The following is a 21,723-nucleotide window of genomic DNA, read 5'->3' as shown; positions in this document are numbered from 1 at the left end:
CATGGACAGAGCTTATCTGGGAAAAGGTTGTCTAGAAGCAGCAAGGGACAATAATAAGTGGAGCTTTAATAAAGTCTAGTTCTGGCAAGTTGTCTTGCTGCAATATAATTCACTACATTGTTATTTTGTTTGTGATTTCTACCCAACAAAACCCTGGCTGCTGCACAGGAAAATAAGGAACCAGAATGCCAGTTCAGGCTCTGGGCTCTGTTTTCAAACCCCAGATTCCATAATTAAAATAATGACATTTATTAAAATAATATTTTAATAAATTAATTAAAATAAAATCATAATATATTTATTATATTATGATCAACTTCTTGATCTTGGCCCATTATCTTAACAGAATACATGGTAATCATAATACAATCGGTAGTGTTCATATTATAATGATAATAATATGACAAGCTATATCAATGGCTACTAGTCCTGATGCCTATATGCCACCTCCAGTATCTGGGACAGTTTGCCTATGTACACCAGTTGCTGGGGAACATGAGCAGGAGGATGCTATTGTACTCATGTCCTACTTGTGGGTTTCCCACAGGCAGCTGGGTGGCCACTGAGGAAACAGAATCCTGGACTAGATGAACATAGGTCTGAACTAAGATGAGATTTTTGAAGTCATCTACTCTTAGGAAATATAATAACCTGCTCATGGACATGTCATGGAAACAAGAAGCTCCTTACATAGGCTCTTTAATAAACATTGCACTGGGGTGTTCATTGAAGGACATAAGGTTGAAAAAGGAGAAGAACAGAGAAGAGATACCACCAATTATGAGGTCTCCTAGCTGATAATATTCATGTGGGATCTGAAGGGGATCACTCATGCTGCATGTAACGGGGTGTGCATTGCACTGAGTTTGGGGCAGAAACACCAACCAAAACATTAATAGCCATAGCAAGAAAAACAGCATTGTGACCACCAGAGTGAATCCTAAAGCAAAATCCACTGTTGCAATCTAATTCATTATTGTCTAATTTCAGCCTGTTTACACTAATGTCTCTTGACTCTCCTAGTCAACACTGATTGTCTCTGCCAGAAGCTCTGCCTGTCCACAATCTGTCACCCTGACCTCTGAAAGGCACAGGTGTGTGCATGCATGCGTGGAGATATATATATATATATATATATATATATATATATATATATTCTCACTTTGATTGTTTATTATGAGGTGGTCATTAAAAATCCATGTAGTTTTGGGCAAGAAAGAATGTCACCATAATTTGAGACAATTGCAGGGTTCACAATTACCTCCCTAAGGTATTCTGAACAGCTGAAGAAAACATGTTTGTTAGATCTCATCTCGCACCTGTTCCTCATTGGGTCAGGTATGACACCTTGGCTTAATACAACAATGACCATGACAATTCTTCTGGAAGAGTTCAGCCTTGTGATGAAGGCAGAGAGGAATTGGGCATGGTTGGGATAGAAACAGCAGTGCTAACAATGTCTTCCCTCTATTCCCTCCATAGGTTTACAGTTGTGTACTGTGTTTTACATTGGGTTGCTTGTAATATATATCCAGAAGTTTCTAAGGCTGTGCAAAATCTCTCAGAGGAGCTCAGAGTTGGACTCCATATATCCAGTCTCATCCTTTCCATGAATTACATCATTAGTTTGTGCAGATTCAGCATAGCTTGATCTATGTTGCACAGACCCCTCTACTATCCCTAGTGGCAATGGTCCCTGCATCTCCTGAAAGAGGTGGATGATAAGGGGAGCTATTAGAACGTCTTCTTTCAGATGAAGAATCATGTTGCTTCCCCTGTGCAGGGGTGGGGAACCCATGGCCTTCCAGATGTTGTTGGTCTTCAACTCACATCATTCCTCACCTTTGGCCATGCTGGCTGGGTCTGATGGAAGTTGGAGTGCCATGACATCTGGAGGTCCATATGTTCCCCACACCTGTTATAGAGGGCTGCTTTGAGCCATCATCCACAGGTGAGCTAAGAGTCTCAGCCTGGTAGGAAATAGTATGTAACCTGCTTATATATAAACAGAACTGAACAGAATAGGTAAGAATTACCTCTTTCCTCCCTTCCTCTCTTACAACATAATCAGCCAGGATACTCAAATTCATGGATTTTAAATTTTGTGGAAATGGAATTAAAAGTAATAGTTACAGAAAGCATTCTCTGGTCTTCATTTTTTTCCTTTTTGTCTTTCAGCAGAGGACAGAAATAAAGAGATGGCAACGTTCAAAGAAATCTTAATTAAGATGGGGTAATTAAAAATCACATCCGTTAATCATACAAGGTTCATTATTTATTTATTGTATTATATTAATTTAAACTAGCCAGCCCCCATCTTTCCTTAATGCAATCTGGTCCACACAAAGAACCACAAAACAGAGCAGCAGACTAAGGCTGCCTTTGCATCCTTACCCCCGCGCTGCAGTCCTCCTGTTACGGAGCCTTTCCGCATTTACAGCAGTGACCACATGACTGCTGAGAGGGGAAGCTTTTAATTAAAGGATTCCATAGAACTCAATGAAACAGCGCCATAGAATGGCTGTTTTAATAGTGCAACATCCCGACTTAAATAGATAGCTCATTATTTCTGCATCTTTTTGAGATGGAATAACCAGGACATACCTCTGGATGTGCCCTGGAGGTTCATGCCATCATCTAAAGGACCCATAAATGTCTGTGAGTGAGCAATCTTAATAGCAGGATAACAGGTCTGTGTGAAGAAGCCCCAAGACAGCAATAACATACCACAAAACTCCCCAAACTCCTTCTCCCCACTCTAAAAAGCAAGAAAGGCCACATGGTAAGGTGAGGCCTGAAGGTTGAAGGTCTTTCTAAACAGAAAGGTTTTAATACTGTGGGATTAAGGACAGGATGTATGGGGATTTTGTTTTAGTTCTCAAAGAACTCAAAAATGTCCCATTCATCACCCTGAACACGAACGTGAATGGGAGCATATGTTCTCTGAAAACGTTCATAAATTCCCAAACTTGCATTCATGTTCACAAAATGTGCACTTTTAAAAATGCACAACTTGCAAAATGCACAACTTTTGAAATTTACACTTTCCCTATTCAAACAATCTGAAAAACAAGTCCGCTACTGCCCACATTCCGGCATCAGAGAAAACTGCGGGTATTCCTCTAGGGAAGAAGGGTTGGAGGAGCAAGTCCTGCCCCCTGGAGGAACCCAAAGCGGCTTCCTGCATCAGAGGTAGAACCTCCTTCCAACAGATTAGGACTAATGGCTGGAGGCTCCACATTTCTGCAAGGAACTTAACATTAAAACCGGTAATAAATTACTCTTGAAGGTCTGGGTGAATACTTAAACAACAAAGCCATGCCACAGAAAATACACCGAACTTACTACCTAACAGACTCCTTTGAAGAGGCCTTTCTAAATATGTGGTGTCATGACAAATCAGCCCTATCCCTGGTCACCACCTATTTAACCTTACATGGGCAGGAGGGGAGGGATTGCAGAGAAGGGCTTCTTTTGACAAATGAAAAATTCAAACAAGCCTATGTGAGAAAAGGTCATTCTTCATGTAGCCAGGACCCAAGTAATTTGGGGCATTATTATTCATAACATTGGGCATGGATCATGGTGGCCTGGCTATCTCTGCCTAGAAGAAATTGCAGCTGGCACACCAGGCTTAGGTGGTAAAGACAATGCATGCCACAGCTGGCACTTGGGCAGCTTATGGAAATGCTGGATCAATTGGTAACCCCAAGCAGCAAACCTGATCCTTTAGAGCAGGAGCAACCTGGTGCCCTCATGATATTTTGGACTACAACCCTCTCAAACCACAGCCAGCATAGCCTGGGTCACAATCCATAGTCAGGGATTGTGAGAGTTGTAGTCCACAGTATCTGGAGGGCACCACTCCTGTTTAAGGGGAATGCAATCCCATCCAGAAAAGGTGAACAAAAACTTTTTGGTCAGGTAACCCATCTAACAACAGGACCTATGTCTTCTATACAGTATCAGTGAGGCTTGAGCTCAGCAAAGTTCTTGGAGTTCTACCTCGAAGCTCCATCCACTTCATTCCCATTCCATTCCATTTGTGAGCTCCCACCCTGTTCAAACAGGGAAAGTATGCATTTGAGTGGACATTCTTTTTTAAGTGCACACACAATGTGTACTTTCCCCAATTACCAAAAGGCGAAAAAGTGCTTTTTGAAAGTTAAATTTTTCTGAAGTACACATTTTGTGAACAGGCATCACACATTCAGGAATGTGCAAATTTTGTATGCAAAATGTGCTCACATTCGCATTTAGGGGTGTGAATGGTGCAAGTTTTGGTCTGAAATAAACAAAAAGAAGATTCTCATTAGGGATGGATGGAGTCGCCCTTGTCCAGGTTGGCTGGGGGCTCGACACAGCCTGGACCCACTCATCAAGCCCCTCTGCTAGCCCTGCCCCCACCTGCTGAGCCAGATGAGCCCCCCACCCTTTGTGTGAGTCACCATTAAATGTAAAAATGGTAGCTCACTATTTTCCTTTTTTAAAAAAATACTTTTTATTTTATTTTTGTCTTTATAAATGAAATAAACAGTACCAACAACCTAATCGGTAACTACAGTTTCCCAACAATACAATATTCTTAGGAGGACACAGCAATAATGAAAAGGAGAAGAAAATATATTTTTTAAAGGATTAAATTTAAACTCCAATACACATGGGCTTCAGATCCCATTCTACTTAAAAATTATACCTATAGCACTGGCAATATTACAATTCAATACAGCATAAATAATCAACCTTACATTTCAATATCATATCATCAGTCTTATAGCAAGGAAGCAGGCCTACAATTCATTTCTAGTAACCATATATTGCCCTTAAGTTAGAATATAATAGTAAAGCTTAACAATTTAACAAGCCAAAACTCTTACTAACCAATCTTACAGTAGTAGTAGTAGTAATAATAATAATAATAATAATAATAATAATAAAAGGGAGATTAAAAAGGATAAATAATAATAATAACAAATCACTAATAAATTTTATAATGTTATATAATAAAGCTTAGAAGCAACCTTACAACAATCAGTAATATATTGTATACTAGATATACTGTATATGAGTGTGCACATTTCTATACACACTCAAACAATATATTTAAGTACAGTATATCATATCCATTTTAAAGAGAAAGGATTTAAGGAAAAAGAAAAAAGGGAAAAATGAAAGAAAGCAAATGGATATATGTATAAGCAATTATCTCTGGCCTAGCCTGAATCATACAGACGAAACATAGCCAGTTAACAAAACATGTTTGTAGATTCCAGTTCATGGGGCTGGAACAGAAATCTCACACATTTTTGCGTTTGTGGCTCATTATTTTCGATGAATTAAATCTTGCGCAGAATGCATGGCCTGCATGGCCAGCCATTGAGCGCAAGATTTAATTTACGAAAATTAAATTATAGTGAGTAGCCATTTCTATATATAATGGTGACTTGCACAGAGGAGGGGCAGCTACAGGTGCATGGCTTGGCGGGCGGGTGTGATGCTCCTTTCTCCCCCTCCCACCTTGGCTACCATGAAGACAGAGCCTTTCCAAGAGGAAGATGAGAGGGGCTTCCCTCTCATCCTCCTCTTGTCAAAGTGCTGCTGCCACAGTAGCCAGGATGGGAGATGGAGAAAGTATCACCCCCCAAACACTGAGCTGCATACCCACAGCCGCTCCTCCTCTGTGAGATGAGGACTCCAGCAGTCAAGCCCTTGTGCACACAAGGGTGACCAACAGATTCCCTGCAGCTGCCCTTGTGCCACAAGGGCTTTGTGCGCACAAGGGCTTGACAGCTGGAATCTTCGTCATGTGCATGCCAACTGATCTCGCCATCTCCTCCTTGCAAGGAGGAGATGGCAAGAGTTGTTGTGTGCATAGCAAGAAAGACTCCAGGCTCCTCCCGGCCATTTGCCGAGTCTTGGGGCGCTCGGCAGCAGGGTCTATTAATGACCCATGGCTTGGCAAGTGGGGTCTCGGCATGGGGGAGTCTGCTGGCCTCCCAGACCCAGCAAGGCACTCATGATACCCCTAATTCTTCTACTTCCCTGTTCTTCTTTGGATTGAGATACAGCTTATTGATCCCCATCCAGCCCATTGGTGCTTCCAGACACTGATTCAGCACAGCCGCCTCACCTGAGCCTGCTGAAAAGTAGAAATAGGATTGGGTGTCTTCAGCATATTTATGGCACCTCACACCAGATGGCTTCATTCAGTGATTTCATGTAGATGTTAAATAGCCTGAGAGACAATATGGAACCTTTTGGATCCCCAGAACATAAATGCCATAGAACTGAGCAGTAACCTCACCTCTGCCTTCTGGAATTGCCCATCCAAGTAGGAGTGTACTTCAGTACAGTCTCCCCAATCCAGATAGGCCATCCAGAAGCATACCATTGGCAATGGAAGAGAAAGATGCTGACAGGTGCAGGAGAATGAGCGGAGCCACACTCCCCCTGTCCTTCTCTCAGCACCTTCTCTCAGGATGACCAAGACCATTTCTGTGCTAAAGCCAGAAACCAGGCCTGCAACCAGACTGAAATGGATTCAGATACTCTGCTTCATCCAAGAATCACTAGCATTGTACTGCAACCATGCACACAAGCATATTGCCCCAAGAAAGGGCTATTGCTGAATTACCAGTATTTTACGCTCCGAGGGGTCCAAGGTGTTCACTGAGTGTTACAGAGCTGAGAAAATCAATCAGCCTCACACACAGCAGAACTGTATTTTACAAATCCTTTACTGCAACAACAGACTACAAACAGCATTACACAGCATGACTTCAGCCAAAAAATCAAAAACCAGGAACAGGAAATGAAGAGAAAGGAGCTTGGATCAAAGAGAGAAAGAGAAGCAAGCCCTAATGTATTTTTTTATTATTATTTTAAAAATTCCTTGGTCACCTTTCAGGGCAAAAGCCCTCCCAAGTTGGCTCACGGCAATAAAATACATAAAAACAGTTAAAACATTAAAAGTGATGAAACATAAACACAATAAAATAGTGGTAAAAGCAAAAATAAAAGCCAATGATAAAACCAGCAACAACAGCGATCATATTAAGAGAAGGCCACAGTAAAATCATACATTTTCAAGGCCTTCTTAAACGCCTGCAATAATGGAGAATGGCAGACCACTGATGGCAACTTGTTCCAAAGGTGTGGGGCCACTGCAGAGAAGGCCATCTCATGTGTGGTCACCCACCTAACTGCTCTCACAGGTGGACAGATGAGAAGGGCCTCTCTTTCCGATCTTAAAGTGTGGGCAGGCTGATATGGGTGTAGGCGGTCCTTCAAATAACTTGGTCCCAAATGGTTTAACGCTTCAAAGGCCAAAACCAGTCATTTAAATTGGGCTCGGAAACACATTGGTAACCAGTGCAGCTGGTACAATATAGACATCATGTGATCAAATCACCTCGCCCTTACCAATACTTGGATGGCTGCATTCTGCAGCAGCTGAAGTTTCTGAACTGTCTTCAAAGGCAGCCCCATGTACAATGAATTACAGTAGTTCAGCCTGGACATGACTAGTGCATGGATAACTGAGGCAAGGTCCACCCTCTCCAGATAGGGCTGCAGCTGGCGTACCAGCCTAAGCTGGTAAAATGCACTCCTGGACACTGCAGCCACCTGGGCTTCCCCAGTTAGCTCAGAGTCCAGGAGGACTCCTAGACTGTACACTTGGTCTTTTACGGGGAATGTAACCCCATCTAAGACCAGTTGTAAAACTCCGTTCGAAGTAGTTGGTTTCCCAACCCACAGTACCTCCATCTTGTCTGGATTAAGTTTCAGCTTGTTCACCCTCATCTATCCCCGAACAGCCTCCAGACATTGGTTCAAGAGTTCCACAGCCTCCCTGGGATGTGCAGATGGAAACAAGAGGTAGAGCTGCGTGTCATCTGCATACTGATGACATTTCAGCTCAAACCTCCTGATAACTTCCCCCAGCAGTTTCATGTAGATGTTAAAACACATGCAGGACAAGATAGAACCTTGTGGCACCCCACAGGCTAACGGCCATGGGGTGGAACAGAAATCCCCCAGCACCACGCTCCTCCTGAAAAGACGAGAACCACTTTAAAACTATACCTCCCAAGCCCAATCCAGAAAAAAATATCCAGAATGATACCATGGCTGATGTTATGGAAAGCTGTACTCCCTTTGAAAACTTGTACTCCCATCCATTCCCTGGCGTAGATCATCAGCCATGGTGACCATGGCTGTTTCTGTCCCATGACCAGGCCTGAAACCTGATTGGAATAGATCTAGGTAATCAGTTTAATCCAAAATGGCTTGGAGTTGTGAGGCCACCACACACTCCATCTAGTCCAGCACCTTGCCCAAGAATGGCAAATTTGGCACAGGGTGGTAGTTATCCGAAACCATAGGATCTACATTTTGTTTCTTCAACAGGGGCTTCACCACAGTTTCTTTCAAAGCTGCAGGGACCTCACCATCCCTCAAGGAGGCATTTACTACCTCGGAGGTCCAGATATCCAGCCCAGCTCTGGCAGATTACACAAGCCAGAATGGACAAAGGTCTAAAGGGCAAGTAGTAGGCCTTACTCCTCCAAGAAGGTTGTCCACATCCTCAGTTTGTGCAAGCCAAAAGGTATCCTTAACATGACTAGATGGTGCACCATCCCCATCCATATCAGACTCTGTCAAAACAATGGCATCCAAGTCAGCATGAATACGAGCGATTTTATCTGCAAAGTGCCTGGCAGATTGTTTACAGAGGGCCTTTGAGGGTTCAAGTTGTTGTGTTCCAAGGCCTATACCCAAGAGGCCCTTAACCATACAAAACAGTGCCACTGGATGACACTGAGTAGATGAAATGGTGGCAGAGAAGTAGGATTACTTTGTCACCCTCACCACCACAGAACAAGATCATAAGAGGATTCTTACCGGTGTTCAATCGTATTAATGTTGAGTCTTCTGCCATTTGTTCTCTAATCATTGACACAGTCATTTCATTGCCCTCAGATCCTCAGAATACCAAGAAGCTGACACAGTTCTATGACTAGGTTGAGGATGTTTGGGAGCGATCATATCGATCCCCGGGTCATCTACTCGTTCCAAGCAGTAACCAGGACCTTGGCAGGACTGCCAGCTAAGCCTGCAGGAAAATCCCCAAGAGATCTCAAAAATCCATCTGGATTCATCAGCCTCTGGGGACGGACCATCAGATTTGGTCCCCCACTCCTACAGAGGTTACAGGTCTGTCTATGCCAAAGGAGTCACTACTGGCTCCACCACCTGCAGATAATTTTCTCTCAATCCAACACAGAAAATCAGGTTCAAAGTGTGTCCCGCCACATGTGTTCAGCAAGATATTATTTGAGGCAGGCCCATGCGTGACATGGCAGCTATAAAATCCTGAGTTGCTCTTGACAAAGTAGCCTTGGCATGAATATTGAAATCCCTCAAGACCATAAGCCTCGGGGTCCTCAACGTTACGTTCAAGACCACCTCAGGCAGGGAGACTGTCGGGTAGCAGGGTGGGCAGTACACCAACAGAATCCCTATCCAATGAACAAGATAGGTCACAGCACCGCCTACTGTTGGGGCATAGAAATCACACGCTTCAATCGATTCACATCTGGCCAGCTCTCTCATGAGGCAGGGTGAATTCCCCACCTCAGGCAGCAGTGTGGGAGGAGCAACGACTTCCCCACTGACTCGCTGGGAGTCTCCCCCCGGCTGCCTCAATCTAGCAAGGCCGCACATTTGCCACAGTGGGAGAGCGGAGCTGTCCGGGCCGTCTGGAGTTGCTGCCCATCTGGTAGCATGTGAGGACCTGAGGCTTTTTTGACCATCTCACGATCCTACTTCGAGTCACCAGGTCAGGTGCTCTCGTCAGTGTCTCTGCTCACACTGCCACGTTTAGGCTCTTGCCCGCCACAACCCCCTTTTGGTACAACAGGACTGGAAATAGGGACTGGGTTGGGATGAGGAAAGGATATCAGGGATGATTAAAATAAGTCAATGCTATAACACTTGCTTTTAGCTCTATGCTCCAAAATCTCTCACACACTATCTGACACACTCTCCGTCCCACAGACTATCTCCCTAGATGTTCTCACTCTTATCCCCAACTCTCTAGCTGTGCCCAATCTACCTTCCTCCCAGACTGATCTGACTCCCTAGAAGCAAACACCCCACCTTGTCTCTGCACAAGCTCTCCTCCAATCACACTGCATTCCCTCCTCACTCAGCCACTCACTTGCCACACTGTCATCCTTGCCCACACTCTGCCAAACCCCGCCTCACACTCACCTGTCAGTCATTCCAGATACATGCCAGCCACCCAACAGAAATGCAAACCTTTGCGATTTACATATTGTGCAGTGTGGGAGGAGCAACGAGTTCCCCACCGACTCACTGGGAGTCCCCCCCCCCGCTGCCTCAATCTAGCAAGGCTGCACATTTGCCGCAGAGGGAGAGCGGAGCTGTCCGGGCCGTCTGGAGTTGCTGCCCATCTGGCAGCGCTCTAGGAGCCGAACCTTAGAGCGAGCCCAAGGGCAGGCGGTGGGAGAGGCAACAGCAATGGGGTGAGGCCGGGGCAGGGATGGTGGGGGGCGATGCTGCAGTGGCAGTGATGGGCATGGCGGTGGCAACAATGACAACCAAGGCAACGATGCTGCGGTGGTGCATATCTTCCCTCCTGCCTCAGGCAGCATGACCCTTGCATCAGCACTGGCAAGGATGCAGTGGTGGTATAGCATGACTGCTAAAGTGGAGTCTGTGATTCCCTGGGCAGTTCTGCTTGTGTCCAAGGAAAGGCATGCAGAGTTCTGTTTCAGACCTTGGAATCCAACATGGCAAGATGTGATCTGAGGGGGGGGGGAAGGGCACCAGAGACAAGTGGAGCCAGGCCAGAGTGCACGGCCCCGATCCTCTACCCACTTTAAGCCCTCACACATTCACCTGATTGCCTGAACAGGGGCTACCATGACAGATTTAGAGTGGAGGATGGATTCTTGTAGTATAGGCCAGAGTTATGCTTAAAGGGTAAGCCACAGAGATCGTCAAATGCTAATGTGGAGCGATGATATAGCCCATGAATAACAAGGCTGAATAAAAGAGCTCCACCATGGAAGCCCTTTGAGAACATCCACACTGCCAGAAGAAGTTTCTGAATATATATTACTAGCAGCCCAGTGCAGAACGCAGTTGACAACGGTAACCATATGTAATACCGCAGAGGGGAGACTTTATCAGCATAGAGGTTTCTATCTGATAGATGCCCACTTCCACTATAGCTTCATCCAAAGGCTCTTCTGGAGATATTTTTTTGCTCAATGTCCTATAAACACAGATGCCACTCTAGTCTCAGATGGGTGATGACACCTGACAAACATGTTTCCTTCTGTTGTTTTGCTGTGTATGAGAATAATACTCCGGGGAGGTTATTGTGGACCTTGTCATCACCTCAAATTATGATAATCTAACCTTACGTTTGGCCAAAGACTGGGGGGATTTTCAATGGCTATAAGCATCAACTAAAGTGAAGTGACATATAAGACATGTCTGTGTGCCTTTCAGGGCTCCGGGTGACCAAGTGTGGGGATGCACAGCTGCATGCAGTTTAGGTTTTCCCAGCCAGAGAGCACCTCCATTGACCAGAAGAGTCAGGAACTGAGAAAATCAGGATGTTGTAACTAGGCTACATTGTATGATAATTAGTTAGATGAAACTCAGAGAATGAAACTGTGTGAGGAGAAAAGGATCCACTCCTTTTTTGCAATGCTTTTGTTCTCGCTGCGGCTATCAGTTTTGTGGCTGGTGCTTCTGCTGCACACTGAGTGCAAGGAACACCCCATGATTTGTAGCATGAGTGATCCTCTTCGGATCCTGCATGAGTATTACCAGCCAGGTGATCTCATCATTGGTTCTATCTCTTCCCAGTTCTTCTCCTTCTTTGACACTATGTCATTTGATCAACATCCCCATGCAATGTTCATTGAAGAACCCATGTAAGGAACTTCTTGTTTCCAACGAAATGTCTATGGGCAAGTGAGGTTGATAATAGAAACAACGACATGTTTTTCTTTCTCATTAGATGTCTTTTGACAAGTTATTATAATGCTTAACTGAAAATGGGTGACAGCTAAGGTTCATAAATAAGTCTCTATTATCATTCCCCCCCCCTTTGGTTGATAGAAAATGCATTTGCACATCCTTTTATTGGATATCTTGCTCCTTTTCCCCCTTTGCCTTTCCCATCCTCTTGTCAGATCTACAATCCATCAGTTTGTCCAGTCAAGAATAGAAGTTCAGCTCTGAAATCGCCAAAATAGAATGTTGAGCTTAAGATCGTCTCATCTCTTCTCTTTACCCTACGGCTCACCCTTAAACTCTCAAAAGCAAGTTGCCGGTTTACACGCACTTGTTAGAAATCTTAAGAGTGAGCTGATTTTGATCAGGTCAATGACTAAACCATAGTTAAGACTAATTTATTATAAGTAAGTTTCTTTGACTTGTGTGCTAACTATCAATTTCTTGAAATTTCCTAGGCTGTATCCATGAATTAAGACTGACTACCAGAAATCTAATTATTTGGATGCAATTACCTGAGGTCTGTGCAGAATTGCCTTCACAGAACTAAGGTTTTTGCATTCTGCCTTTCTGGAGATCATTATAAGAAATTGCTTTTGAAACTGCATTTCTATTTGCTCTGTAAAAGAGCTGTAAAGGACACAGTCCATTATATTACCCAATGTCCCCTATATAACTCAACATAATGCTTGTTTGTTTGTTATTAGACAAGGACCATTACGTTCCAACATGTCTTTTCATTGGCAGCCAGGAAATTGAAAGCCAAATGTTTCGCCCAAATATGAATGTCTTTGAGTTATAATGGCTTATATCTAAAACCCTCTCTCTCTTTCTCTCTCTCTCTCTCTCTCTCTCTCTCTCTGGCATCTTTATGGGTTTCAAAATATCAATCAACTTTATCTTTAATTATTCTCCTTCTATGCAGTCCTTTTTTGGGGGGGGGTCTTTTGTACTGAATAGTGGGTTGGATGCAATATCTGCCTTCTGTGAGAGGAAGGGACCTTCAAGGAGAGGACGGGTCCACTTGCAGAAGCTTCCTCTGTCTTTTGGGAGGGCACCTCCCCCTCCCCCACACATCACAGCTCACCCCTTTCAACAGGGTCTTCTGACTCTCTGTGTAGCATTTTCAGGGGGCTGGAAGTGATGCCATGGGAAGGAAGGGGTGGCAGGGAAGTCCATTTCCATAATCACAAATGATCTGGTGTAAATTTGGATCCAATCTTTTGTATTTTCTTCTCAGCAACTCAAGATTCTCCTTTGTATATACTTTGAGGCAATGCGTGGCTTTACTAAATCACACAAAGTTGTATGTTCTATCCATTTCCACTATATTATGTTAGTCCTTCCTTCCTTCACCACACCCTTTCCTATCCAAAGTACATTTCCTATTTTAAACATTGACGTTGTGATTCTATTGATAATGATCTTATGTTTCAAATATCAGGAACTTTGTAAATGTAGCTTGTAGGACAGCAGTTGGGATACCGGCACACACATACCACTATCTCATCTTGGCAAATTATTGAGTGTCTAGGCATGCGCTATGTAAAAAGGGGCAAGATCAAGAGATTGAGTTTTTCCATACTATAATCCTGGATTACATTATTTTAATTATGATAATACTTTCCATATATTACTGCAAGACAACTTGGCATTACTAGATTGATTGATTGATTGATTTTCAAAACATCACACTTTCTGTTGCTTTTGTCTTCCTCAAGAGTGCTCCCCCAAACCCCATTCAGACATATATTTTTTTAAAACTGAAGGAAGAATTGGTTGAAGTTTGCTTGGACACAGAATTCTCCCTTCCTGAAAAAACACACAAACATTGCCCATAATAAAGTTTTTACTGACTATGAACAGAGCTTCAGAAATAAGAAGGATCCATAATAATGATGAACAGTAGTAACCCCTCTCTCTCTCTTTCAAAATTAAAAGTTCTTAAGCCACTAATAATGAAAACTGTTTTTCTCTCAGTTCCTCAGGGTTTTCAAGGTATGGAGGCATTCTTTTTAATGCTATATGTAGCTATAATGATGTATAGAGTGCCTTGCCAAAAAGCAGAGTCCGATGTAAGAACAGAAGGATGTAGGAAGTAGTTCATGAGGTCTAGAATGTTTATGTGATTTGGCCTTTACTCTCATTGCAGTGTAGTGACAAAACACTACCAGCATGTCCTGGCCTTGGTGTTTGCAATGAAGGAGGTGAATGAGAATCCCAGGATCTTACCCAATGTTACATTGGGATTCCACATCTTTGACAGCTACTTCAATGAAAAGATGACTTACCAGACCACCCTGAATCTTCTTTTTAGCCTGCAAAGGATTGTCCCCAACTACAAATGCGACACACAGAAACATCTGACAGCTGCCATTGGAGGACTTGACTCTGAAACCTCCTTCTACATGGCCACGATATTAGGCATCTATAAAATTCCACAGGTAGGTTATGCCTGTGAGGCATGTGGCTTTTTGCAGATAGAAGATGAAGAAAAAATGCTTGAGGGGAAAAAAACTGGTGTTGGGGGGGGGGTAGGTGTGATGTACCCTGCCAAGTTACAACCAAGAAACACAAGTGGAGGGAGTGGGAGACATTCAGACTTCAGTTTCCCAAGCAGCCCCTATATCACAAGCTGGAGAGTCTGGTGTGAATACTCATCATCTCATGTCATTGTCATCTCATGAATGGCACCAAGTAATGTGGTCACACCCATTCCAAATCCTAGAACAAATGCACCAAGAGAATGAAAAGAAAGAGAGGACAAATACAACATTTCCACACTACATCATCTCTGAAAGCACACATAATCTCTGCTCTGATTTCAGCAATTCATTTGCTTCTTCTTAGGTCTCGTATTACTTATTTGGTCCTATGCTGAGTGCAAAAGTCTTGTTCCCTTTCATCTACCGTGTGGTCCCCAATGAAGAATATCAATACATGGGGATTGTCCAACTACTCCTGCATTTCCAGTGGACATGGGTTGGGATCATCACATTGGATGATGTTAAAGGAGAGAATTTTGTGCAGACCTTGATGCTGATGTTCTCCCGAAGTAGAATCTGCCCAGCTTTCACTGACAGAATCCCTCCCCTGGCAGACTTCTCTGTGTTAGATAGCGTATACTTAATGACAGAGAATAAGCTCCATCTTTTCAGCAACAACAAAGCCAAAGCCCTTGTTGTGTATGCGGAAACTCATTCTGTATTGGGTTTGAAGTCATTGCTAATAGAAACAGAAAATATGGAAGAGACTCTGAGTAGAGTGTGGATCATGACAGCCCAGTGGGATTTCCCAGCAACACAGTTTCAGAGGAACTGGGATATACATGTCTTCCAGGGAACGTTGTCTTTTGCAGCTCGCTCCAAGGAGGTGCCAGGATTCCCAAATTTCCTTCTGACCTTAGATCCTCACTCAGTCAATGGAGACAATTTTATCATGCACTTTTGGGAGCAGGCTTTCGACTGTCTGTTTTCAAATGCCAATGTGGCTGGAGAGGGCCATGAAACTTGTACAGGGAAGGAAACACTGCAGAGCCTTCCTGGGCCCTTCTTCGAAATGAGCATGACTCCTCAGAGCTACAGTGTATACAATGCTGTCCATGTTGTGGTACATGCTTTACATGCCATGTGGTCATCGCACACCAAGCATAGAGTGGTGACAGCACTTCAGAATCCACAGCCATGGCAGGTACTACCTCACAACCACAGAAGCTCTGTTGGCATGAGAAGAGACATGCATAATGCCATTATGTTGACATTCTAGGACAATTGGCAACACTTACATGTAATATTGTACATGTCCAGCTCTAATGTCATGCTTGATCCTGGCAAACCATAGCTTGTAAGGCAGGAGCCAGCATTTGGAACCTAGAGTCCCTCCCTCCCATCCATCTCAAAAACAAATTCTCCCTCCCTTGTCTTGTTTGCTATGGCCATTTCTTAGGGTTTTATCTGCATCCTGAATCTCAGCAAGGGACCCCTTCTCAACCAGCCAATTCCACTTATAAAAATGTATACGCACGCAATAAACCTGATCATCAACCATAGCATAAAACTCAAACATGGTTGTTGGAGCACATGCATTTGAAGCCCGCATTATTTGTTTCTCAATGTAAGAGAAGGAAGCAGACTCCCTACTACTAGGAGCATCTACAGCTGTTTGGGGCTTTTAGAACTGCATAATGGTGCCTTCCCAAAGAGGAGGAGGGAGAACCAAAGGATCCACTCAGGGATTTGAACTGGTTTCAGGGCCCAGTTCAAAGCACCGAGTTTGCTTGTAAAGTCTGTATGGCTTGTGACAAGAATATCTCAAAGACGGCTCTCTGCATATTGAACTACACAGTCACTATTTTTGTCGGTGAGACCCTGCCCCCTCTCCTCCCACCATCTGAAATGCAGTGGTGGATTCGCAAAGCAGGGCCTTCTCACTAGACCATGGAACTCCTTCCCATTTGAGGGCTTACCTGGCTCCTTCAGAGCTGCCTTTCAGATGGCAAATCAATGCTACTGTTTCAGAGGGAAGTTGGGTAACTGATTAGCAGTTACAGCTCTTGATATGTGTCTTGTTTTATACAGTGGGGCTACCAAGGCCAGATCATGGGGTGCAGGTCCTGGGCTCTGTGATCTGGGAGGGCACCCAAACAACCTTCTGACAAGAGAGGGTCCTTTGCCAGTCCTGTGCACTCATTTGCCTTGCCCCTCCAAAGGCAGCTCAATGCTACTCAAAGTTAAGAAAGAAAAACACTTTCATTTAAAACAGCATACCATAGAGCTATAGCCCTCAGTGGTTGGATGCCACAGTGCTTTCATTCATGAGTGGGTCAGCAAGGAGGAGGACCCTCTGCCACTGCCTTTCTTGGTCAAAATGAGGACATCTTTCAAAGAGACAGGGAGAGGGAGCCGCTCTGTGCCAAGCCCACAAGGTAAACCAAAGTGGGCTGTCAGAGTGACAGGGTGGTGGTGGGGGAACGGACCTGGTTCAGGGGACCCTCTAACTGAATAATAACACTGTTTATATATTGCAGTTAAGCTGACCTGTTGATCATGGTGAGTGGAAAGCTGGGATATCATTTGAACTCATTAATAAACTCTCTTTGACTGTAGCTTCATCCTTTCTTGAGGAGAATTTCGTTTAACAACAGTGTGGGTGACCAGGTGTCTTTGGACAAGAACGGTGACTTGGAAAGTGGATTTGATATAATAAACTGGGTTACTTTCCCAAACAAATCCTTCTCAAGGGTGAAAGTTGGAAGGATGGATCCATGGGCCTTCCAAGCCAGAGAGTTCACCATCAATGAGGATATCATCACATGGCACAACACGTTTAACCAGGTTGGATCTGACTGTTGGTTCTTGGTACAAACCTCAGTGGATATGTTTTCCAGTCTCAATCCTAGATAGTTTATTTGACAGGCTTTGTATGAAGCTATTAATTCTCCAAGCATGGGTGAGTTTCCCTAGCTAAATCACCTATCCTAGAATAAAGGAAAACTGTCCCACACGGCTCTCCCTACAAATAGTTTTATATTTATAAATCCCAGTTATTACCAATGCATTGACACCTCTAGAAACTGAAACAATATTTTGGGAAATGTTCTGTCCTCTTTGTAATGACCCATTTGTTAAATTAAATTGGACCCGCTAGCCCAAATCGTTGAATTTTTGAACTAAGATTGCAATTAATGTGCACATTTTTTTTTTTAAAAAATGTCAGTCATGGGGCCCCCTGAGAAGTGCTGGGACTGCAGTGTAGGGGATATTTAACCCTTCCCTCCCTGCTCTGGCCCTGATGAAAATGCCCCCTATCTGATGTTTGCATTCAGAAGGAAGCACCCATTGGTGCCATTTAGTGATGAATAAATTAGTCTGTTTCTGGCCCATGTCGATCTTGCATTTCTGTTCCTTCTAGCGGTGTACGAATCCCCTACCTTTCTGGTCCGGGGGGGTCCGCAGGGGGGAGGCAATCCATCCCTCCCCCCCAGAATCTGTCTGGGCTGGCTCCACTCCGCGGCAGTCCTGGGCTGGGTCTGCATTGCTGGCGACACAGCCAGCCGCCATTGCCGTCCTGTGTCATATCGCTGGGCTAACTCTGGACACAAATGGCATCCACTACGCCATTTGCATCCCTGTTTTTTCCCTCGATAAGCTACGCAAGTATCTACATAAATATAATTTGCGTAGCCTATCATGTGAAAAAACAGACGCAAATAGCGTAGTGGATACCATTTGCAGATGGAAAACTGTTTGATTAACCTAAATGCAGCCGTAAATGGCTGCATTTAGGTTAACCTAACAGCTTTACAGCCGCAAATGGTGTAGTGGATGGCATTTGCGTCCGGAGGTAGGCCAGTGATATGGCACGGCAATGGCAGCTGGCTGTATCGCCAGCGATGCAGACCTGGTGGCCGGCTCCGTAGGATCGCTGTGCGGAGGAGCCGGCCACACACAGATTCTGGAGGGAGGAAGAGGTGACTGCCCCGTTCTGCCACAGACTCCAGAGGCTGGATTCTTTGGAATCCGGCCTCATTGGGGTCCGTGGCAGAATTCTCCACCATCCCTAATTCCTTCTTATTTTTTTCATTAAGTCTGATCTCTCTCTCTCTCTTTTCCTGAACTTGAACATGTTTTACATACAAAACCCTCTCCCTCTGTCTCTCTGCTGGCATTGGTTGCTATGTGGAGCATTGATTGAGAAAGCATTTATGAAGCATGGGGTAAGGATTTCCCTGCTTGTGTTTATGGTTAGATGCCACCCTCTTCAATGTGCAATGACAACTGCCATCCAAGTTCTGTTCAGAAAAAAAAGGAAGGGGAGCCTTTCTGTTGTTATGATTGTGACCCATGTCCAGAGGGGAAGATTTCTAATCAAAAAGGTAGGTGTCATATCACATTATCATATCAAAATGAACAGAGAACTTTATGGTCAAGCTTACAGATGTCACAAATGAATAAATAAAACATTGTTATAATCTCCTCTTGATCTCTAGAGGTTAAGTTAAGTTTGTGTGGGTTTAGACTAGAACGTTTTTAACATAGCTTCATAATGTTCACCATTGTATTCAAAGATGAGAACTTGAATAGGATCTGAGGCCTAGGGCACACATTTGGGCCCTTGTACATCTGTAAAAATCCCTCTTTTTGTGGGATTGGGACCTTGCTTTTCCAGGATTCCTGAAAGGGCAAGGCAGAAAACCGAGTATAAACGTATACTTGTTTGAGAGCCTGAGGTGCCATTATTTCTTCTTTGTAAAGACATGGACAACTGTATCGAGTGCCCAGAAGATCAGTATCCAAACAGCAACCAAGATGGATGCCTTCCCAAGGTTTTAAATTTCATGCCTTACCATGAAAGCTTGAGCATCGGTTTAGTTTTTATGGCCCTTTCATTTTCCATGGTCACAGCTTTGGTGCTAGGGATATTCATTAAGTACCACAACACTCCCATTGTCAAAGCCAACAATTGTGGTCTTACCTACACTCTGCTCATCTCCCTCCTGCTCGGCTTCCTCTGCTCCTTGCTATTCATTGGCTGCCCTCAGACAGTCACTTGCCTCCTACGGCAAACGGCTTTTGGCATCATCTTCTCGGTGGCTATTTCTGCTATGTTGGCCAAGACCATTATGGTGGTTCTGGCATTCATGGCCACAAAGCCAGGATCCAGGATAAGGAACTGGGTGGGGAAAAGACTGGCAGCTTTTATCGTTTTCTCCTGCTCTCTTATTCAAGCAGCTATTTGTACTGTGTGGCTCTGTACTGCTCCTCCATTCCCAGACTTGGACATGCAATCTTTGGCTGAAGAAATTGTGGTGGAATGCAATGAAGGCTCTGTCCCCCTGTTTTATTGTGTTCTGGGCTACATGGGATTTTTGGCTGTAGTCAGCTTTGTTGTGGCTTTCTTTGCGAGGAAGTTGCCTGATGCCTTTAACGAAGCCCAGTTCATCACTTTCAGCATGTTGGTATTTTGCAGTGTGTGGATCTCCTTTGTTCCAACTTACCTGAGCACCAAGGGGAAATACATGGTGGTTGTGGAGATCTTCTCCATCTTGTCCTCCAATGCTGGTTTATTGGGCTGTATCTTTTCCCCGAAATGTTATGTAATTGTCCTGAGGCCTGAGTTGAACATCAGGGAGCACCTAAGAAGGAGAAACAAGTAGGTGTCAGAAGCTGAGGGTCATACAAAGCTATGGTAATCAGCGTATGGGAGGTCTGGGGGAACTGCTTTGTAGCTGTTGCTTTGTCTCTGCTTTGTCCCAGCATCCCTACTCCAGGCCTGTTTCCTCCCCTTCTACTTTTAGCAATCAGAAACATTTTCATTTTCATCCCTTTGGGATGATTTAACCTGAACTGGATGCTTCCCAGCTCCTGTCAGCTTTCCCCCAGGGTTCAGTTTAAAAGCTTCTTTGCCACCCTTTTTATGTTTAGTGCCAGCAGTCTGGTTCCATTTTGGTTCATGTGGTGCCTGACCCTCCTGTACAGGCCCAGCTTGTGTCAAAATGTTTCCTGTGCCTAACAAATCTGAACCCCTCCTCCCTGCACCACCATCTCATCCACGCGTTGAGACTCCTCAGCTTCACCTGTCTAACTGGCCCTGCACGTTGAATGGGTAGCATTTCAGAGAAAGCCACCTTGGTGGTCCTGCATTTCAACCTCCTACCTAGTGGCCTAAATTTGGCTTCCAGGACCTCACGACTACATTTTCCCACATAGTTGGTACCAACATGGACCATGACCACTGACTCCACCCCAGCACTATCTACTAGGCTATCTAGATGGTACATGAAATCCACAACCTTCACACCAGGCAGGCAATTTACCATGTGGTCTTCATGCCCACCACAAACCCAGCTGTTGATGTTCTAATGATTGAATCTCCTGCTACCACAAGCCCCCCTCCCCCTTGAGGCACATCCTCAGTGTGAGAGGATATTTGTTCATCTTCCAAGGAATGGTTCTCTTCTAAGGGATCATTTTCCTCTTCCTCAGAATGATGCCCTGCTCCAAGACAGCAGAGGAGCTGTCACTAGGGATGTACGAAATTGCCCTTACCTGTCTCCACCAGGTTCCACTGGGGGGGGGAGGTGCTCCGTCCCTCCCTCCGGAATCCTCGCCAGCTGGCTCCGCTTCGTGGGGATTCAGCAGAGCCACTGGCTGGCTCCGCCAGCAGCCGGACATCTGGCCGCTGGCTAGCAGGGACGCAAATGGCAGCGGCCATAGCCACCGCCATTTGCGTCCCTGTAGTCAGCCGTGATAGGCTACGTAAATCTTTACGTAGCCTATCACGTCTGACTTTTTTTAAAAAAACAACAATGTGTGTACGCAAATGGCCGCGGCTATGGCCGCTGCCATTTCCGTTCCTTATTTTGGCCTGTCTTAGTCTACGTAAATATTTACGTAGACTAAGACGGCAAAAATAAGGGGGAACACAAATTCCAAACCGCTGCTGGAGCCACAACTGGAGCTGCTGCCATCCGGAAGATCCGTCCCAGGTAAGTCTCGTCCCAGGGGGGATCCTTCGGGGGGCGGGGGGGTGGCAGGCCGTTCCGACATGGAGTTTGGGGGGCCGAATGCACTGGCATTCGGCCTTACCGGGATCCGTGGCGGAATTCTCTAGCTGTCACCCTGGGAGTGGGACACAGCTAATAGGTCCCTGAAGGTCTCCTCCATC

General features: G+C 44.7%; 1 protein-coding gene across 1 annotated transcript; it reads left to right on the top strand.

The window, feature by feature from the left end:
• The first annotated feature begins 1,902 nt into the window (after positions 1 to 1,902).
• Positions 1,903 to 20,212, top strand: LOC146341646 (vomeronasal type-2 receptor 26-like). Its single transcript, XM_084807591.1, has 8 exons — positions 1,903 to 1,951; positions 2,179 to 2,233; positions 3,103 to 3,192; positions 14,210 to 14,501; positions 14,908 to 15,747; positions 17,163 to 17,390; positions 18,805 to 18,931; positions 19,311 to 20,212. The coding sequence occupies exons 1-8, from the start codon at positions 1,903 to 1,905 to the stop codon at positions 20,210 to 20,212; spliced, it is 2,583 nt and encodes an 860-aa protein (XP_084663717.1).
• Positions 20,213 to 21,723: the final 1,511 nt, after the last annotated feature.

This window comes from Heloderma suspectum, chromosome 6 (assembly GCF_057233095.1).
Source record: "Heloderma suspectum isolate Gila_16-S chromosome 6, 16-S_ref, whole genome shotgun sequence".
NCBI classification, from domain to species: Eukaryota; Metazoa; Chordata; class Lepidosauria; order Squamata; family Helodermatidae; genus Heloderma; species Heloderma suspectum.
This window is presented reverse-complemented; position numbering and strand designations above follow the sequence as displayed.

Coding starts and splice junctions, on each gene's coding strand:
- LOC146341646 (XM_084807591.1), top strand. CDS start 1,903: ATGTTCCCCACACCTGTTATAGAGGGCTGCTTTGAGCCATCATCCACA. Junction 1,952..2,178: donor CTTTGAGCCATCATCCACAG/GTGAGCTAAGAG, acceptor TTTGTCTTTCAG/CAGAGGACAGAAATAAAGAG. Junction 18,932..19,310: donor GAAGATTTCTAATCAAAAAG/GTAGGTGTCATA, acceptor TTCTTTGTAAAG/ACATGGACAACTGTATCGAG.